The sequence below is a fragment of the Channa argus genome, chromosome 14 (genome assembly GCF_033026475.1).
Source record: "Channa argus isolate prfri chromosome 14, Channa argus male v1.0, whole genome shotgun sequence".
In the NCBI taxonomy this organism is placed as follows: domain Eukaryota; kingdom Metazoa; phylum Chordata; class Actinopteri; order Anabantiformes; family Channidae; genus Channa; species Channa argus.
In genome coordinates this window covers 21,565,123-21,587,165 of record NC_090210.1, presented here as the reverse complement: position 1 = coordinate 21,587,165, position 22,043 = coordinate 21,565,123, and the positions used below count along the sequence as shown (strand labels likewise).

Genomic DNA, 22,043 nt, shown 5'->3' with positions numbered 1-22,043 from the left:
AGGTTTGGGATAGACTGTGTTCCCCCTTTGTACATATACACTACATGTCACTGCCAGGTTGGCACATTAAAGCGAAAACTGTTAAAGCTTGTGATGGTAACTCCATCCAAATTAGAAGAAAAATAATGAAATCAGGGATGGGAGGGCGCCATCTTGTGAGGTATGCACTGGGGCCACATTGAAAGAAGGCGCCAAGAAGCAACACAACCTCACTGCTTCCCATGGCAGTAAAACCTTCATGGGTTTTACACCCTCCCTCCCCACCCCCCCCAAAATCCAGTCAGCTAACGCGACGTCAACTTCACATTCTTTATAGAAATACTTACAGTACTGCACACAGTACTTCCAAACTGTAGGTTTCGTGTAGTGGTGAAATAGTCCCTGTAAAATTTGTCCACTAAACACAAAAACCACATAAACATGAAAAACAATGAATGTGTTAGATATGCAGATGAGCAATGTTTTTCGACAGGCCATTCAACTCAGTAATCACTTTATTAGGTACAACGACAAGTCAAACAAATATAAGTCTTCACTCACAAAAAAAAAAAAAAAAAAACAGATTATATACAGACTTTGTCATAGTTAAATTCATGGAAGAGTTGCTGTAGATGGTCTGAACCTATGTAACACTTTTCTACCTGTTGGTACTCAAAGATAAATAAGATTATAGATAAAATTATGAGACTAAGATTATACCGAGGTACCTAATAAAGTAACCACTCAATGGTTATATGCATACACAGAAAGAAACAAACAGTTGAAACGTTTGTGCCGAATTAACTTTAATCTAGTGCTTTCTAGGAAATAGGATCCTCTGTTTGACCACACACAGTCCCACATGGATTTAACCACAAGAGCTGAACAATCCTAAAATAGATCCATTGGTGGCCTTTAGTAATTCTACTTAATCATTGGTGGTTGGAGGCTTTGAATAATTATCTGCATGAAAAAATTATTAGAGAGAGTCTGTAATGGAAAAAAAGCAATCATTTTACTCCGGCTGCTGCTGCAGGATTGTCGTCGGGTTCACAGCTTGCACGCAGTCGACATGCACAGATGGGAATCAGTGTCTGAGCTGCTAGTTAAGGTTTTTCTGACGAAATGGATCTGCCTGCTCATGCATTTGTCTCAGTTCCACTCTGTACTCCACTCCTATTTTTTTTTCCAACATCGTTTCATTATTTCAGCAAGGAACACTGGAGAGAAGACAAACATAAATAGACATTGTAAATGGAACATAAAAAGCAGATCTAGAAAGAGTTCACGGAGCAGGAAACCGTCAGGGCAAAGTTAGAAAGCAGGCTCCAGAAGTCCAAAGCAAACAGGTCAGCAATAATAGTCATAGGGCAGGATCACTGTTAGCACAAGCTGGCAAAGCGAGAGCCTGAGTTGTTGGCTTTTTCTGCTCACGCTGATGAGACATAGGAGAAGAAAGACCAGCGGACTGGAGGGGTCGGGTCAGTGCGTGACCTCACATGGCAGAGAATGAGATCGACTGTTGGCTGTCCAGTATTAACAGATGCGAGTGGATGCGCGTCCACATGCCATGATGTTCAAACGCGATGATGGCAGGCTACGACTGGCACAGCAGGAGGTGGAAGCAAATGCAGAAATATGTCAAAATGGGACAACGTTAGACCTTTTTTCTTTGTTTCCAGTTTGTTCTACTATATTAATGTTCAGTATCCTAGTTTAAAATGTATCGGAATGCTCGATGGAAAATAAGTTAATATTTTCAAGGCTTCTGCAAAAGGACTACAGTGAAAAAAAAGATATAAAAATCACTAGTCGGTTGATTAATCAGTTGATATTTTACCTACAGAGCAAAGTGAAAGCTTAAAAAAAAACTGGTGGTTTGACATGTAAATAATCACAGGACAGAGAGGAAACAACCTAAAGAAACTTTTTTTTATGAAACTTTTTTTTTATGACTGAGCTAGGCTAACACTTTCCCCCACTTCCTAGTCTTTGTGATAAGCTAAGCTATGGGCTAAACGTGCACATTTCTGTACTGGACAAACCGAAATAAATAAAATCAATAACAGATTTCCATGATTTTGTTTTTCATCTCAACAGCATATTCTAAGGATAAGTGTGTCCAATTCACCATTGTCCCACTGCACCCCTTCTTTTTCTCACCTTAAGGTGTCCTACTTGTTGTCCTGCTGTTTTTATCCCGATAAAGTGTCCAAAACTGGAAAATGTAATTGACAGATAGCAGCTCTTTAAGGCAAAATGTTGGGAGAGATTCGCACCAGCAGATTTCTGCACAGACGGGCTGTAAACACAAGTGAAGCAGGCCAGCTTCCACTGCTGACCAGCTGCTTCATTAGACAGAAAAACACCGATGTGCAATTATTTGATTATTTTCTTATTTTGATTATAGCATATTTTAGTTTAGAGCTCAGAAGTACATTTCGGAGATGAAAAAAAAAAAGGCACAGGGTCATGTGTACCGATGTGCAACATCCTCTCTTCTTTTAATAATGCTGTTGGTCAGTTTTTTTAGGAGAATGTTTGCCCATTCTTGATTGATATAGGACAGTCAGGGATTGTTGGCCAACTTCAAGTCCTTGGGAGCCAAAACCCTGGCTGTTTTCTATCTGCACAACCATTGACTTACAGCTTCTGATTCACTGAATACACTTGATCCAGGTAAAAGGCCGCGCGTTATTTGGAAATCTAGCAGGGCGGCAGATCATGAGGACTGGAGTCGGCCACTTCTGATACGGGATATCGGCTGCTCGTCAGGCCTCCTTTATCATGTGTGTCACAATGCTTCAAATGTTCTCTGTGGGTGAAAGCTCTGGACCCCAGAAAGGCCTTTTTTTAGTACCTGTACTCTTTTACTACTGAGCCACGCTGTAACCGACAATGTTTAGATGCAAACACCTGAAGTCTGGCGTTCTGTTTAATTTCCCTTTATTTTTTTTCCCACTTCTCTAATTTTGAGAGATGTTAACTCGTCCTGTTGATATTAACTGTTGAGTCATCACTTTCCACGACAGCCATCATTGATGTGTCCTGATCTTCCCCCACAAGGATCCATAAAAGTAGTTAAAATAAATGTAAATTATATATAGTCCTCTGAAAACTCTTCAGCTGCTCAGTGTTTGAGGACTTTCATTAAACAAACCAACATATGGACAAACTGACACATACTTCAAAACACTTGTCCATTATGTAAGATCCGAGTTTCTAATGATTGTTGTGACTGGAGTAAAATCTGAATCAGGAATCTCTGCCAATGACCATATTTACAGTTTTGGGTTACAAGGGTTTGACTGTTTCCTGTTTATTCAGACAGATGATGTATCCGAGTCAGTGATTTGGTTTCCTGTGGATTGGAGAGGCCTCTGTCAAAGTGCCAGCTGTTCAATAATTAAAGCTGTTATCAGGCTCCGTGTTATATCTGCATGATGTGGTCGACTCTTCGGCAGCACAAGCAGCATGTTTAATTCATCCGCTTTATCCAACTTTTATAATACAAGTCTAAAAGACACAAAGGGAATCGGTGCCTTTTTTCCTTTTGTTATTGCTTCAGAGTTTTTATGTTTATGTTAGTCACACTAAGAAATTTAAAGAGTAATATTGTACTTATGTATACACCTTTAGTTACTTTGCAGATCCTTAAAACAAAATCCCAACTAACAAATGATGATGTATATATTGAATTAGATATCTGTCAGGACAGCAAATGCTTCATGTTGCCTTGGTTGCCTCATATCTTTGTTCAGGTTTGTATTAATTACTGAAACATTTTTTTGCCCATATTTTTCCCCTGGACCAGACCTGCATATTTATGTTACCAACAGCATCAATTTCAATAAATTCTTTCATAGTGGAGTATTCATATTCTACTTTAAGTATATTTTAGAGCATGGACTGTATTTAGCAGTTCGACTTAATGACTTTGAAGTGACCCTCTCACATTTTTAGACGAGCACTGGCACTTTTATTGGATTAGTGAGGTTGTTTTCTGTACCTCTCCCACCTCTGCTATGCACATTTAAAAAGTTTGAGGATTGTAGAAAACTTTAGAATGATTTCTGAGGACCGTAGGAAAATCTAAGGGTTTACGTTCGACACGATTCTTTTGGCGGGTGAGTTGGCAACAGCTTCACAGACTCCCCACAAACCTTAGGCTCCTGTCAGATATTAAAGGAAACGGATCCAATATTAAACAAAATGGCACAATGAGCGGTCAGGGCTGAATTTTAGTGAAAGCATGGTTCCTGTCCTGTCCCTCAGATGAATCCTTAATTAACACGATGCTATAGACAACAGACCTGCTGAGACTGGAAACACTTTGGATTATGCATCCAAACCCTCCCATTTCCTACAAACATTTCACGTCTTTGACAATGCCACTCGAGTCGTAACCACTTGTTTTGATTCCACCTTGGAATGGGTTCAGGGAAAAGAATGAAAAGAAATCTCAAAATAACGACTTAGTAAATCAAAATAACGACCTATGGGATTCTGTAATGTCCTGATGATATATCCAAGGCAAAATATTGAAAAAGTATTGCACTATTCTGAGTTAATAAGTCATTTATTTTGAGATAAAGCATCCTATTATTTTTAAATAGTTAATGTAATTAATAATCTCATTTAGTTTCAGTTGTTCCAGTCAGACACCCTCAATGCTTCCTTGTGTGGCAGACCTCCGGGTTGAAGGTAATATCGTGCTGGTTCACCTTTATAACATGAACACGTGAACACGTTCTGTGATTATGCCTCAGGAGACACGTGCTGGCGGCAACCAGCCATAAATAAAGCTGCTCATGTCTCCAGCCACATGAGAAATGACTCCAGCTGTCAGGTCCATGAGGCTCCAGCTCACTGTTCACCTGAACCAATCAGCACAGGAGGCAAAATAAACATATCATCAGCGTAAATCACTATCTGACCTCTGTCGGCCCAGCCATGTACTCAGTTTACTGCAATGTTTGGTGAGGCGCTTCATCCTGAGGGTCTGGCCCTGCCCCCAGAGACCAGGTGTTTGCTGGTCACAGAGAAACTCTAGGTCCTGCCAATGTTTCTATGATGAAGCCAGGAAACATACACAACTAAAATGACAATGTATGCGTTTCTGCATAAGTGTCAAACTGTGCAAAAATGCAGCTGCAGCATTGATTATGGATTTTCAGCGACGAGAGGTCATTTTCAAAGGCCACTCAGCAAACAGCTTTTATCATGTATCCCATCGCTTATATTTTCAATTAGATTTCAGACTTCTGTTGGTAGGTCGTTGTGACTATAAACATTTTTGTGACTGGAGGCTTTGACCAGTGAGGTGTTCAAGCTGAAACGTTTTTTTTTTTAACTCATTTAAGAAATGGGATGCACTAACTTGATGTACAGCGTGGAGATGCAGCATGAGAACTTGGTTCTCAGTTTGTGCTGTCATCTTGAGTCTGGTGGGGGGGCCTCCTCTCCCTCCGCGGTGAGAAGAAACACGGCCACTCTGCAAGTGTCAGATCCTGCAGAGGTTGGACAGGGTTAGGGGTTGCAAAACATAGCAAGCCAGCTAATTTTTTTTCTAACTGATGCAACAGTATGAACACCAGATCTGCATCATTTAGCCATGCTAAGAATAACCGTGGATGCAAATATAATAACATATAGACCATATAGATGTAGCTATTATGATGTGTGGGTACAAGTCAGTGTATGATCAGAATTAGACACAAAATAACAAAAGACAAGATGACAAAATTATCCCAGACACAGGGAAACGTGTCCCTTAACCATACAATGGCCTCACTTTCAGTTTAGGGAACCTATGTGTATAATGTGGACTGTGGTACAGGGTGGCACTGCAGTCTTTTGTGTGGCGATGTGAAAGTCTACGTGCAGACATGGTGAAAGAAAAGAAGCTTCACTTTAGCGTTAATGCTAAGAGTCATAAAGTTTTTCCTCTTGGCTCGTTCTCTCAGTGCTGCAGAGAAAGCTTCCCATCACAGCCGAGCATCTGTCCTTGGCTGCAGCACAGAACGCCTGGCCCGGCAGAGACACGGAATGAGATGTGTGGGAGGCTTTACTCTAAGGAGAATGGCTAAATAATTCATCGCTGAGAGGAAAAGAGGGAAGGAGGGAAGATGGAGAGTCCAGAGAAAAAAAGGATTTCCTTCAACCTTCATTCGGAATGTTGACCAACAGCAGGGATCCAGGCTCACATCATTTCTGTGTTCTGTGTGCAGCCATGGCACTGACTGAGCCAAGCTGAGAGTTAAAGACTCACAGGTTTACGTGAAGAGAACAACGCATGCGAAGACGGATCCCACAAAAGCTCGGAAAATCTCTTTCCAGTCTCCAGGCCAGAGCCACACGTACAGCATCACAGAGCAGCTGTGTCATAAATCACAGGGCAAACACTTCTGCTAATGCCACTGTCCAAGTGATGCTTCAGAGGTCAGAGGTCAACATTTGAGTGCACTTTGCTAATATTGTATACATTTATACTGAACATATAGGTTCAATACATGTAGTCCTGTCTTTAGTTTACTGAATTGGATGATAGACACTCCTCATAAAAACCCTTTAATGCAAAAAATGGCAAGAAATCACAAGAGGAGTAAGAGGAGGCCTCTATCCTCCAGACCGACATGCAATACATGGCATGTACAGAATAAGGCATCATAGTATATTTACATTACAGGCCATCAGGATAACGTCAAAGATGGAGAAATATAAGAGGATTTGCATCGGGAATAACATTTAAGGACACATCACACCCTCTCCAGCTCGGAGACCTGGAAAAGGGACACACGCCGTTCAGGAACATCAGAGAAAAACACATGAAAGGAGGGCGAGACAAGCTTGACGTGAACACATGAGAGAAAGAGAAACAGAACAAGGGCCGATGGGAAAAATTAGAGAAAGTGCAAGACGTTGAAATAAAACAAGAAATCAGTTCCGTCAACCTGAAGTTATTTACAAAATTGATTGAATAAATGTATTTGCAGGCTTTCTGATCACCTGCCTGCTGACATGCTTGCTCCGTGCGCTCTACGCAGTTTCTTTAAAAGTGCTTTGACCCTTTAATCTGTCGCTTCGTCCCCAATAAGAATCATAGCCCGGGAACATCCACCCCCACTTTACCGGAAAAATTCAAACATTTTCTTCCACAGCTGCATCAAAGCACTGCGGCGCTTCATAGATCACAAACGCTGTTTCAACTTCCCACCCCCAGAATCCCTGTAAAGGGATGACAGTAAAGTGCAGACGCAGAGCTCATGTTTACCATCCTGTCTGCTCTGCGAGGGTTTAAAGCACAACGAGCCAGAGAGGAAATGATGTCAAACGTTGGCGGGTGCAGCTTTCCCGATACAGAGTTTCACTGCTGCTTCCCAACATGTTTTCCCCTCGCTGCTTCCTGCTTGTCCAAGAAAAATGTCTTACAGTGGTCACAACACGTAGAGAAATCCTAAAATCATTCTCATTGTTAAAAATGTTTCATGTTTATTAATCACATTTAGTCTCGTATCTCGTACCCTGGTGTTGGAGCCTTTTCGGTAGCTGTAACGTTGGCACTTCCCAGCTTCGCTGGGTGGGTGATATAACAGACTTGGAATTGCAAGTCAGAGGTTGACAAGAACAGATTTTCCTCCACAGTTTAAATGACGTGACAATCTGTCAATCCACCACTTGGATCAAACCTAAAATACCGTATCTCAGCTTCAATCAAATGGACATTAATGAGTTTTTGTGCAGACGTTCATTGTCCCAAAGGGTGAATCCTACTGACACCAATAATCCCCTGACTCCTCCTCTATTTTAAGATTGCAGTGAAATATTTAGACAGTTATGGGATGGAGTGAATTTGATTCACACAATCATGACACAATCTCCAGGTGATATCCTGAATTTTCAAGTCTATTTTATTATATTTATTTATTTCTCATTATTTTTGGTGTTAATGTAATGGCTGCTTAGCCTTCTAATGTGCAACATGAATGTTTGCTCTATCACAGACGAATAAGCCAAGTCAGGGTTATGGATTCACAGATTTTATGGTTGGTAGATGATTTTATGGCTGTCAGTGTGCAACCTGCAGTAGTTTCTTCATCTGTGCTCTGTGATCTCAATTTTTGTCTAAAAATAATTCAAAACACATGAAGATAAAGAAAACTGGCTTTTATATCTATATGACAAAACCCCAGGTGTAGCAGTTACACAGAGAATGTGTCAGAGTTTAAGGGGGTGAAGTTAAACTTTAAAAGTCTAAATGAAAAAAAGACTATTGAATAAAAGTAACGCAACCAGACTGTGCTTCTTTTTTTGTTGATAACAAGTGTCAGCTGTGTCAGGTGGTTTGGAGTAAGAGGCACAATAAGGTCAGTCTGACCCAGGTCAACACAGTGAGCCGGCGTTGCATATATAAACCAGTGGGAAGATCCGCTGTCATGGCAACAGCCAAAAATCAATGAGGCAGCGATGGATAAGAGAGAGGATGGATAAGAAAATAGATAACAGAGTGGAGAGGTGGCAGGTGGTGCTGGGTTTTTTGAATCTCCGGATTTAATCACAAAGGAAACAAAAATCTTCCTTTTTGCAGTCTGGTTCTGATCTTCTCCGGTCGGAAGAAATGCAGCTGAGGCTTTTCCAAGACAGAAGACTTCTTCTCATGCAAATCCTATTTTTAGCAGTTACGTTCGAGCTAATTCATGCTGAACATGAGATTAGGTGCAACTCCAAAAAAGACACATCCTCAACTAAAACTAAACTGAAATCTGGGTTTCTGAGATGGACAGCAGCTGATCTGACAACCAGAAATAAAATGTACTAGAGTTAGTCCGTGTGAGATGCACTTGTTGCAGCGACAGAAAATGTTTTCTTCTCTCTGAATGTGGCTGTTCAGAACCGGTGTCAACATTTCACTTTGCAGTGAGGTTGGACAACACATTGTATGAACCACTTCTCGTCGAACATGCAATGTTGGTGGACTGCAGGAAACTTGGAAAGTCCATTAAGCCTTTCATTCCACTGTCACTGTGAGAGACACACATTTAAAGTGAGCACTGCTTCTGGAGCCAGCTAACAGGGGGTAAAGGCTTCAGTCACAAACTAATTGGTCCTTTAAAGCTACGGAATTGATCTGATCTCAGGTCACTGATCAGAGATCAGTGCAGAGCACACTTTTTTTGTATGTGGTCTCTGGCATATATTCTAATGTCAGTTTGTTTGTTTTAATCAGTTATTAATAAAGTAGAGCAGACGTCTCTCTGTTGCCAACAGAACCACTGATCAGCTACTACTGTATCATGCAATGCTGTGCTCTGATCTGGGTCAGAGAAATATTTCAAAATGTCCGCTGTTCTTTGCTCCCTTTCACTTTATATGAAAAAACACGGGCGACGCAGCAGCACAGTGGCAGGAAATCCCAAACAAACAAGACAATGAGCTATGTCAAAGGATTTGGGCATCAATGAGGTAGAAATGCGCTTTATAAGGACTCATGTCTGTTCTATTACTAAGAGAATTACTACGACTTTTCTCTGCAGAAAAGCTCTGACTCTGGTACATTACAGTTGTTACAGTTGAATCTACAACACATGCATGTGCACAGGTGCTACAGGTGTCAATTATCATATGCAGACTAGTTTCCATCAAATCCCCATTAAATTGATACCCCACCGGTTCCCTACCCGAGCCACAGGTTAACCATAGCTTATTTGCTGATCTTTTCCCAAACGTCAGCATATTATAGTGGCTATGCAGAGATTGTGAAGAGAAGAGTTTTTTTTTAAATACTAAAATAAAACAAAAGGTTATTTTGCATCCAAGATATTGATTCACTTTCTTGGTGATACAGCGGACAATCGACACAACATTACAGTGAGTCCCTCAACAGTCCAGCTCTTTACCCAGGCTGTATGTAGCTGTCTGTTCTAAAGACAGAAACACATCTATTCACTGATCCAATGTGAAATGACAGAAAGCCTTAGTAGATTCTGAGTCATCTAGGTCATGGTATTTAAAAAAAATAAAATAAAAATAAAAAACGCCATACAGCAACATATATATTTGATGGCTGAGTGAAGAAGGCCATCAACATCAAAATAGAATGACCACCATTACAGAGACGAAGTGGTCTACAAAACAATTTATCGGGCTCTTTCTCCAGTCCTGGCATCCCTGCCCAAGCACTTTAACTCCCATTCACACCTTGACTCATGTGACCCTAATGACACACATGATGGCCGACTGGGCTATTGACCCACATGTGACCTCAACAACTGCTGGGGGTTAAATGCCTGAGACTCCCAACTACAAAAAGCCTTTCAGATGAGAGATGGCTCAAGTAAGACCAGTTACCATCAACACACACTTCTGGAAACACCGTAGCTTCAGAAAGGTCTGCGTTATGACACTTAAATACAGATTTATCATCCTCGTCATCATTCAAATCCAATAATAAAAAGCATGAACCAGAATTAGAGACAAAAATATAATTATACAATCTAAACTATTTCTGGAGAAGCAAAATATTCAAATATAGAAAACTGTGTGATAAGAGAACAGTGGACCTGTCAGGAGGTAAAATGATCTCAGAACTGCTCAAGGAGGATGGAGTCGTGAGCTCCGAGCTCTTCTGGCCATCAGTTATAACAAAACAAAGAGCGAAGAGACTTCAGCGAAGACGAGATGAAGATGAACAACATTCACAATATGTTTGGACCTGCGTCCTCTGGGCAAAGCGAAGAACCGTTCTGATCGGATTCTGGCAGAATATCAGCTTCTGGACACTTGGGAAGAGCATCACAAGAAAAAAGATGACACAAAGAAGGGAAACTACAACTGGGCCACAGGCAAAGCAGACCACACTTGGCAGTTTGATTTTCTTTTTGTTTTGTTTTTTCCGTTTTGCCGCTTTGCTTTACCAGCTGGAGTTTTTTGCAAAAGGTTTCAAAAAATGTTTTTTTTCTCTATAATGGTTGTTACTACCACACTCAGAAATGTATACATCAGGGTTTTAGTGGGGGAAGCTGTGTGAACCATAGATTTAAACACCAATATTCATGATAACCTTCTTTCTCTTCTTTTCCTTTCAGCTTTTCCCTTTCAGGGGTCTCCACAGCAAATCATGTGCCTCCATCTAACTCTGCCCTCTGCATCCTCTTCTCTCACACCAACTAACTTCATGTCGTCTCAAAGTTATGGTACAATTGATAAAGTTAATGCACTAGTTCACGTCCAGTGACAATTTTTATTGCACGTTATTTTTGACTTTCTCTTTGACCTCGCGTCCAAACTCACATAGTGTCTGGAATTCAAAACTTTGGTTGCTAATACAGATATTTTTCAGCAAGACATTTCATGTAAAATGATATTGATATTTGGAGTTGTTTTTTTTTTTTCAGGAAATAAGTGAACTAACTCTCCATCACGAGGACTGTCGGACTGGGAAAATAGCAGAAGCAGATGCCAGCACATTTGTCAGTGGAATCCGGGCTTATTAACGCTTTTAATAAAGTGTGACAGGATACTCAACAGTTATGTTCTGATTTAGTTCTGATAAATTCAAAACGCCTTGATGGTTTAACATTAAGGACATTAAAATGGCTGATTTTCTGTCGCATTTTTAAGCATCTCTGAAAGACGTCTCAGGTTTGGATCTACTTTATCATTCATTTCACAGTGTTCCCATCATTTATTTCTTGATGTCTCACTCAATATTTACTCATTGTGGGTGGGACAGCGTCTGACATACCTTGGGATATAGCTTGGGACCACTTTCCGAGTCGTTTGCCAAAGGGTTAATAAATCCTACATAAATTAGAAAACTCAATTAGACCAATTTGAGTGGTCACTCGGGAAACTAGCTTACAATTAAATTAATAAGTGTCCTGCCCCCTTTCTTACACAAAAGGATTATTCAGATCATTAGTTGTCAATCAAACAGTGGGCAGCTGTCAAGCCTGAGGAGCCAGTGGTGAACAGTGTTGCCTACTTAGCGACTTACTACACTACATTTAGCTAATATTCATGACCCTCTAGTGACTCGGTTTTAATTCAAAAGCGACTAGTGACTTTTTCTTGTATTGTTGGAGACTTTTGGACACGAAGGCGAAGGTGTAACAGAGTTAAAAATGAACCTTGTTTTATAATTTGAATTTTTAATTTATGTTGTGTATTTTATATATAATGTTAAAATTCCATTTGGTAGTTTTTTCCACAAATTAAATTAAATTAAATTAATTATTACGTTATCAGGTTGTTGACATATAGGTATGAGAATAAATGTTACCAAACACGAGTAGACATCTTGTCCAGTAGATATGGGGGAAAAAAGTTTGGAGACCCCTGCTCTAGACTTAAGCTTTATATGAGTGGGGGGACATCAGGGTCATCCAGAAACCCTTCAGAGAAACCGCTGTGATGTGTGGTTGTTGATGGAGCCTTTTTGAATGTCTCCAGTGGACCCTCCTTGTTGCTCTGCCGTGGTACAATGTTGGCAAGATCAATTGTCTTGTGCTTGCTGAGGTCCACTTCCAGCCTCTCAGGAACATTGTTTCTTCTGCAAAGTGAAACAATCAGGAAGGAAAGCAGTCAGATAAACATATTTTTGTGTTTGTTTTATCAATTGAGTACGAAATATGAAGTGACCACATGTTTATTTAGGGATATTCTGAACATCACCGCTTTTTAAATGAAGTTTTCTCCACTTTATAAATAAAGAGTTACTTTTCTTGGTGATGTGTTGTTCTAGCACAGCTTTTGACATGTTTGTTAGATTTCTAGGATACTTCCAGTATGTTTTCATAAAATACACCTAGTGGAGTTTTATTAACACGGTAACATTTACATTCAAAGTCCATCCACTGATTAATACACTGGGATGCTGTTGACACTCCTGGGAGCTGCTAATATATTACTCAACCTTTAGCTATGAGAAACTTGTGAGGCCTAGAATGAACTAATGCTCAGTGAATGCTGTTTACAAGAACACGCCACCAGCCACCGTGAGCTCTGGGGTATTAAAAATTTGACACAAATTATTTTGAAAGCCACCACATTTGGTTATTTCCCACGGGAATAATTACTCCGCTAGTCATTATCTTGTATCTAAGTTAAACAGCAACTAATAATCATAATGACATAATGTAAAAGGATTTGGGCATCAATGAGGTACAAATGCGCTATATAAGTGAAAGACCGTTTACCACAGAGAACGGCACAAGATGATCACAGATATGCAGTTAACAGGCCAGACTATCTATATGTATGTATATATATATGCATCCCTGTTAAGGTGTTACATTACATAAAGCCGTGTACATACATATATTAGGCTGCTCTACAGCTGTCAAATAATAAATTACCAAGCTGCATATACTGTGTAGTGTTTGATATCTGGTACGGACATAAATTCTCTTTAAGTTTAGTTTGGACGACCTCTGACATCAGGAATGTCTGATGAAGACACACAGAAACATGCTAATCTGGATATGGAACTGAACTTTTTTGGAAACAACTGAAATGCATTAAGCACAGAGCATCAAAAACTGATATCAAATCACACCTAATAAATGTTTAAATTTCATTTCAGATTAATTTTTTTTGTATTCAGACCAATTTTATATTATATATATGTTTTTAACATTAGCGTAACACTTTTATATATTTATATGATGCTCTATTTATAATCCGCAGTATTGAGGGAATTCCCTCAAATCTTTCTAACAAAAAATCAAAGGTTTGTTAAAAGTACATTACAAAAGTACAATGATGGTCTATTTTACCACATAATCTGTTTCCATTAGACTAAACGAATTCGTCTCCTGCTCTGAAGTCAACACATTTAGCACACAACAATGAAGTCATTCCATTTACCAAGTAATGAATTTATAATGGTTAAACCAAAGGCTGCAGGCCACACAGTCAGTTGAGCTGTGAGTGGCAAATAATTTCAAAGTTATCTCTGGGGATTCCCCTAATTGCTGAAAGTGGTTGTGTGTAAACCCAGATAGTGCTGTTGTAGATGTTACGTAGATTTCTCTTTATTTACTTAATTCTACTTTTTGTTTATTGTGGAGATATGACTCTATTTCCTTGTTAATCCTTATGCAGCTGTGGGATATTTAGTTCCTTTAATAGACTGGCACACCCACTGTCATCAGGATGTTATTAAGCATAAATGTATGATTATACAGGAATCTTAATTCGTGCACAAATTAATTTGAAAAAACTAATTTGATCTACTTTATTATTAGGCTATTTAATCTGTAACAATGCACCGTTTTTTGAAAACTGATCATATGCTTTTCTGACTGAAATCCTAAGCTACAGACATCAGGCTACACTGCAACTTTTACATAAATGAAGTGAACTAAAAAGTACAGTATTTGCTTTCGAAGTACATTACAAAATTGCATCAAAAGCATACAAGTACTTCAAAATTGTATTTAATTCAACATCTCTTAAGAACGGTATCTCGCATTTAACATTTACATGGTCACTTTAAACCATTAAACGTAAGATGGTTTAATTTAAAACACACGAGCGAGATTTACTTTAATTACCACAAGGTCAAGGTCTGTTGGTGTGACCTTGACCTTTGACTTCTTCAGTGTACTGCTAATTACACCTCATTTAGGGGCGTGTACAGAGTGGGAACCAAAGGCAGGACAATATTAATGAAATGTGCTGATTTTCCAGGAACAGCGTGGCAATTATAAGGTAATTTAATCTCCTGCACAGCAGCAGCAGCAGCACACGGGAGGAGGAGCGTTATTCATTATTCGGCGCACTCTGCCACTTGTTTATTAAGTGGGGAATTAAGCTGCCAGGGGACATATACTGTACAATAAGCACACTGGTACTTTCAGTCCAGTCACTGCTCACTCCAGTGAATTCACTTAGCAGCAGGAAAATCACCAGCTTGGCTGCAGAAAAGTAATTTGGGCCATTTTCCTGCAGATAGAAAATGAGGTGTATTTTTAGAATCAGTGATTAGTAAATGTTATATTGTGTCCAAAGAGCATTTTAACTGTGTCTGCAGATTGAAGAGGGAACAACAGAATAAAAATCTTAACTTGGGTTAAGCAGATCATTCTATCATCATAGTAAGCGCACTAACAACTCCTTAACACAAAAAGAAAGAATACCAGCGTTTTAATTATTAGGGTTTGTTGCAGCTTTTATACATCATTCAAACCTCCTCTGGACATTACAACTACAACTAAGGGTTATTTTCATTATGTAGAAAGCCGTCTACTCACAATTAGCCAGCCCAGTCTGTATTTGTATTTATTAATTAGTTTCTAGTAAATATAATTCTTTAGTGTCTGAGAACCTGAGAGCGTGAAACCAGGTGTCTTTTTTTGTTTTTACCAAAAGTGAAAAACCCCAACATTAGTTTTAATGTGATATTTGATTTAATGTGTAATGTGATTTAATGTGAAATTGATAAAGTTTTAATTTAAAATGCTTCAATAACCGACTCATTTTCTGTCGATTGTCTAGCAAAAGTCATTGGATTATGAATTTGGGAAACTCAAATTCTAAAGTAAACTTAAATCAAATAATGGGATCTTTGTGTTCCCTATAATCAGACCTAGATCACACAGTCATTTGGGAGAATAGAATGAGGTAATTACAGGCGTGTGAAACCAAGATTTACCATTTTATTTAGCCGCTATATACTGAATGTCTAGATGTGGTTTCAAAGCTCCCTCCATGCTTCCAGAAAAAGTTTCTGGTTAAAAAAATTCTAAAGCAATGTTTTTTTGTTTAGAACATACCAAAAAATGCACTAAGTTGTGCAGTGGAATGATAATTAAAGGAACCCTTCACTGATTATTAACTTGCTTCTTTTGGTTTTAGTTTGGGTAGTATATGTACATGAATACCATTAAACTTCCCTAAGACTTCCTTATATTGAAATATCTGGACACCTCCAGGTGACGTCACTCGGAGGAACCTTCAGATGATGTCATCTGGCTGCTCACACTATGGAGTTTGTAATCATGGTCAACCTGCTTTTCTAGAGCTCCTCCCAAGAACATTATCTGAACTCTCAATGGGTAAAGGCTAAGGTGCAGAAGTCTGCAGGATCAAATCCCAGCCTACCCACCAGGTGTGTCCTCGAGCAAGAAACTAGCTCCCTGGGTGCTCTGAGTTGCAGCCTAACTCGTCCCCAAGGGGACGTGCTAAGTGCTGAGACTGAATTTCATCGTCACGTGTATGTGTAAATTCAGGGATCGTACAGTAAATACAGTTCTACATCACCATTTCTCTACTTTAGCATGTATTTTATGTTTGATCTTGTTTTTCTTGTGTCTTTGTGTTGGTGTACTGCTGCACGAACACTGGCCTTTTGGGAACATTTAATTCATCGCTCACTGATTCTAATCTGTTTGTTTCATTGCACATTGTAAGCCTTCTGCGACTGGATCTGAATGCCACGCTGTTTCTGTGCTTGTTTTAAATGAGTGCTCTCTTTGTTTGTCTTTGTTTTGATCTGAATGCAGGGTAATCTGCATAATGACTGGTGATGTAAGAAATATGAGTCGGTCTGAAGTGAGCAATCAAGCGGTAGCGGGTGGTTATTTACGACCTTTGCCTCTGCCTGAAGCCAATTTTCCTGATGGCAGCAATGACCTATGCCTCTGCTAGAAGTTAGTGTCTTGCCAGTGGCGAGCAGTGATATAAGTGTGCCGCTGGTTGAATGCTGGGTCTTGCCTGTTCTTGCTGGCATAAATCTTCTTTGTCCATCTTTGAGAGCAAGAGCAGCTCAGTATCAATAACACAAGCAGTCCTCCTGATGACAAGCAGTGAAGTCTGTTAGGTTGTTGCCTTTGCTAGCAGAAGCTGTAAGTTTACTATAAGTTGATTCATGCTTGTTATCACATGCAGTTTCCTTTAGCCCAAAAGAATCTGGACTTTGTTTTGTATTTAAGCATCTCAATGCGTTTATCCTTCAGCATCCAACAGACGTGCAGATGAGATACAGTACAACCCAAAGCAGGAACACACATGTAACATTTACATGGAAAGGCTCACGAAAATGTAACCGTGTCTATAAAGAACATAACAACCAGAGGCAACCAAAGCAACTCTGGCAACATTGACAGATAAACTCATTGCTAATGTAAGAAGATGACGGTGACTAAGTTTATGTCGTGACTAAGCTCCTGTAAGGTAATCACTCTCAGTTCAGTGATGGGGGTGTACTTGAGTTGTAATCAGCTGCTGTAACAACATCACCAGTTTCTGTTTTGTGTCTGTAGCCACTGCTCCAGCGAGGATTAGGTTTAGAGTGGGTGTGATAGGATGTCAGAGGTCTGATCTTAATCCTATCTGCTCACATTAAGATAAGAAGCAGACAAAACAAGTCACATGGACTCAGAAATCCGTTGATGTCATGTTTTACCTGATGGAGAGATAGAGATACATGATACTGAGCTCCTTCCTGTTCATCAGCCACCCCTGCTGACTGTCCCCTGTACTTTTGGACCGGGGAAAAGGATACATTATTCTCAATCTGAAAAGTAATATTTCCTTTATTTCAATTATTAACATGTAAAGTTTTTTTCACTCAGTGGAGCTGTCTGTGGAAAAAAGCTAAGAATTACTGATCAGCATTACTGTTCCCAGTTCCTGGTTTTCTCTGTTTTATCTCTGTTATTGTGGGTCAGACTAAGCAAGACACCTAAAGGCATCGCCTTTTTAAGAAAAAGAAAAGAAGAGGAAGAAGCTACGCTGAAAGTCCACTGAGTCTAATATAATGACGATGATTTTGCTTTGCATTTGACCCCGACCTCTGATCTTTTTAAAATACACCTAACATGAGCTCTGCATTTTAGATAATATTCAATTTTCCACTTTATAGTACAATTACAACACATAGCCTACGTGTTATTAAGCCCATCCATTTCAAGCTCAATCATGGCTTTTAGATTTATTTCCATCTATGGCCTGGGGTCAAAGACCAGCCCCAATCATGACTAAATGATGCAATAATTCACCTGTTCACCTATCAGCTCGGCTTGTTGCAGTGGCAACTTAGCATTTTTATCAAATGTTTAATTTGAGGGTACTGAGTTTGATGGGGCCGGTTGAAGGACGAGAAGCAGCTTCAGGTTATAAAATGGGAAAGACGAGAAAACCTCCAGGCAAGCAGAGGAACAGGAGCCCAGTAAAACAAGACTGCGGACTTATATGATCATAAAGAGGTGAAGCTGCTCTGCTTGGAGCCAACCTGAATTAAACCTTACTGAGTCTATACTCATGGTGCAGCTCCACACAGAAAGATGTACAGCGAATTATGTCGGTGTTTAGTAATTAAATGTGTGAAAATAAAGTATGACCTAGAATTATTTGAATAAAGATATGTTTTCATTGTGAAGTGAGAAGTTTGCCCAACAAAGTTTAAAAGAAAATAGCTTAATGGTTTAGCACCGTTTATTTTATGTAACACTTTAAAATTCTGTTCCATTATGTTGAGGTTTTTTTGTTTACTAGGCCTTTGCTCAGCCCTCCCAGAGCTGGTATTTAAGACTTATCCCTTATAATGCCAATGAGGACTTACAGTATTTTATAACACCCATTTCAGTATTTCCAAAGTCCCCATGGCTTTTTTGAACTAATCAGTCACAGAAAACATTATGTCGTATTGGATATTTGTCAAAATGACATTTATATTTGTGTGATAAATTGAGTAATTGCAGACTGACCATCTCAATTTTCAAGTCTCTGCACATTTATCTTCATAAAGTTTAGCTACCTGATAGATTTTATTTTTTGGTAACAGCTTTTTCTTCTGTGCATCCCTGTCGGATAGCAGCATGGGATATGGGTCATATTCAAGAACAGATACAGTATATAAATAATAAATATCTGATAACATCAGCTAGTGTATTTTAGCTGGAAGCTAAATCCAAACACTAGAGTAAAAGCTCAGCTCTGCATTTTGCTGGAGTGAGTACTTTTCCCAGTGTGACGCTTTAGCTCTAGTCAAGGTTATGAGTGGTCGGTGCACAGTCATTAGCAGGGAGAGTGCTATTATCAGCGTGGCTGATAAAATGAGTTATGTGGAGTGTTTAAAATACAACAGGTATCCGTAATTAAGACAACAGGGAACCAGATAAGCCAGAGGCATGTGAATAAGTGTGTGTTAACTCAAGGCCAAGCAAAGACTAAACCACAGACAACTGACGCCACTACTCTATGATGACTCAGATAAACTTGTGCAAACACACAGAACATTCACCTGCCTGCAGGCTACACCTCTGCTGCTGGTCGTTCTTTATTTTATTATTAATATTAAAAAAGAATTTATTCCTTACTATTTTATCATTTACTACCAGAAACAAGCAAAAACACACATTGGTATATTAGACTAAGCCACAAAACAGCCAGTTACAAACTTTGCAAATAAAGGAAAAGCTGCAAAAATAAATGGTCCCCTGTGAATGACAATGCCCTGCATACGATCCGTGGGGCACGAGGCGGGTAACTGAATGGTTCAATGAACACACACACACAACTGAAAGCCTATGGAACAAGGTGTTAGACACTGCTCTTCACCACCATCAATCACCAACACTACTGGACAGGCAGACTATTAGAGTAATAGTGTTTCAGTTTAACAGGATTATGTTCCACTACATATTTTTAAATAATATTATTGCACAGCCCTTGCTTTTGCTGCTTGTCCACACAACTGGACTTACTGTATAGAAAATGGTAGCGGGGACTGTTTGACAAATTGTAAATAATCGCACATCTTATGTTGCAAGCCACGTGTATAGTGGTATTTGTTGTGCCTTAAACAAATGAACATGGCTGCTGTGGCATTAACCAAAGTTAAAGTTAGCTCACTCTAATGTTCAGATGATTTGGACAATATCCCTGTATTTCTTGGAGCAGCAGCTACAATGTTAAATCACCATTCATTACCACCCAAGTAATCTCAAGCAGGCACCTGTATCGAGTACAAGTCTGTCAGTGGTTTGCCAGGAACAGCATGCAGTCATAACACCAGGCAGAGGGTTTGGTAACAGCTTCCACACCAATTTAAACACCAGATCCAAAAAGAAAATTGCACTAGAGTTTTTGCTTTTTTTTCCCCCCCAAAATCATATACTGTACAGTAGGTTAGTTTCTAAAGCAACATAAATACCAGAGCAGCTTTTCTTATAACTACATATTTATAGTTTAACTATAATTTAACTGGTGGATTTAAAGTCAAGACAAAATTCAAATTACACTGAAGAATGAGAATTACAAGACATCTGATTGAAGAAACTTGAAACAAAACAAAATACAATATTTTCAGCAAACCAGAACCTATTTGACAGATGATACAGCAAGTCACAGTATAAACTTTCAGTAATGTTTTGTCTACATTGTCCCGTTTTAGTTTATTTATTACCACGAGTCATCTGTGAGCATTGTTGCTTATACTTTCATGACCAAAAGGTATTTTAAAGTCTTACAAGCATCTTATATGCTTGGCAACTTAGGTGGATACAGATATAATAAAAAAGATGCTGAGTACTTTTAAAGCTAACATCTAAACTTTCCTTCCTGTCCACACAATATACACACACTGCAACTTTGCAGCTGCAGTGTGTGTCATAAAAATCTTTACCTTTTACTGTCCTCGGGCAAGCTGCTGTGTCTGTTCTGACACACTCGAGGTGGGCGTGCGATGGTCTTAGTCACTTTGATTTCCCCTTCAGCCTAAAAGATGCATTAATGGGAAAAATGACACGTTTGCATTTATTCTTCACAAATCGCTTCTGAACATTCATTTCAGCCGTTCACAGGTATTCCTGCGCATGATGCATCTGAACCCACATGGATTTTAATATTAGCAGTATCAGCACCCGTCTCTTTTTATAGACACTATAAAGAATTCCTTCATTAAACCTCACAGGCCAAATTACCACAGTCAGTGAAGTTGTAATTTAACAGAGGTAATGAGAATTTTTTTTTTTTTCCCCATCAGAGGCAGCACGGTGGTGGATTGGTTAGCTCCGTGTGGAGTTTGAGTGGGCTTCCTCCAGGTACTCCGGTTTCCTCCCACAGCTCAAAGACGTGCACGTTAGGGTATTTGGCGACTCTAAATTGCCCGTAGGTGGGAATGTAAGTGTGAATCGTTGTCTGTATGTGTGCGTATCTGTTGGCCCTGAGATAGACTGGTGAGCTGTTCAGGGTCCACCCCATTAGTCATTAGAGTTTCATTATGCAACTCTACCTCTTCTCTGACATAGCACGAATACATGTTAACTAATAATAAGGCAAGTACACGACCTAGTTTAAATATCTCATATGCAGTACTGTTTCACTCGGAGCATAGTTTAAGTCTAAAGACTTTTTAGAAAGAAAGAACAGCAGTGATCTGAGAGCTGGCGATATTCTTCCACAGTTTGCATAACGTTGAACAGCTTCATCAAAGGCTAAATGGGGGTTAAGTGACTTGCTAAAGACTGCTGATGCATCTAGTGACATTTTACACTGTGTAGGATCCGTCTGCTATGAGCAGAATTGTTTAAAGTGGCCTGGCCTCAAACCGAGCCCCCCAGGATCAGCGCTGGGCAGTGAAGCACTTCTGGCATAGTGGCCAGTGCTACTAATGCACCTCCATGTTGATTACATGATCCAAACTGGCCCACAAAGGATTTTCCTCCTAGAGCATTAAAAAAAAAAAAGGAGCAGCTATAAAACAGTGTTTAGAAACCCCCACGAATTGACTCTTTATTATTTAAATCAATTATCCCTATGATGGAAGTGTGAGGATCATTATGTTTATTTTATAGGCTAGAATCCAGAAGAATTTAAGTGGAATTCTTTTCCTAATATTCGCAACTAGGTAACTTTGGTAGAAGTAAATGGAAACTATGCTTTAGTCAACTATCCAGTTCTCACAGTCCATGCCCTTAACCAAGGAAGCTGTGCTTCATGGTAAGCATGTTTGCCTGTCAGTCACAGAAAAACGCCAAGAACTGGATTTTTTTAAAAGCATGTTGGGGAGGATTAAAATGATCAGGCTTTACCTTCTGTGGAAGCTACCAGTATTGCAA

General features: G+C 39.4%; 1 protein-coding gene across 2 annotated transcripts in view; it reads right to left on the bottom strand.

The window, feature by feature from the left end:
* Positions 1-104: 104 nt before the first annotated feature.
* dnaaf11 (dynein axonemal assembly factor 11) overlaps positions 105-22,043 on the bottom strand; it is a 38,630-nt gene continuing 16,691 nt past the window's right edge. The window contains exons 11-12 of one of the 2 annotated variants that reach the window (XM_067529167.1): positions 20,609-20,700; positions 105-12,529 (exon numbers count right to left, since the gene is read on the bottom strand). In XM_067529167.1, the coding sequence (XP_067385268.1) occupies positions 12,334-12,529; positions 20,609-20,700 (288 nt within the window). In that variant the 3' untranslated portion in view covers positions 105-12,333. Of the gene's footprint in view, positions 12,530-20,608; positions 21,650-22,043 lie in introns of those variants that run through there. The other variant, XM_067529168.1, reaches the window with a different exon arrangement.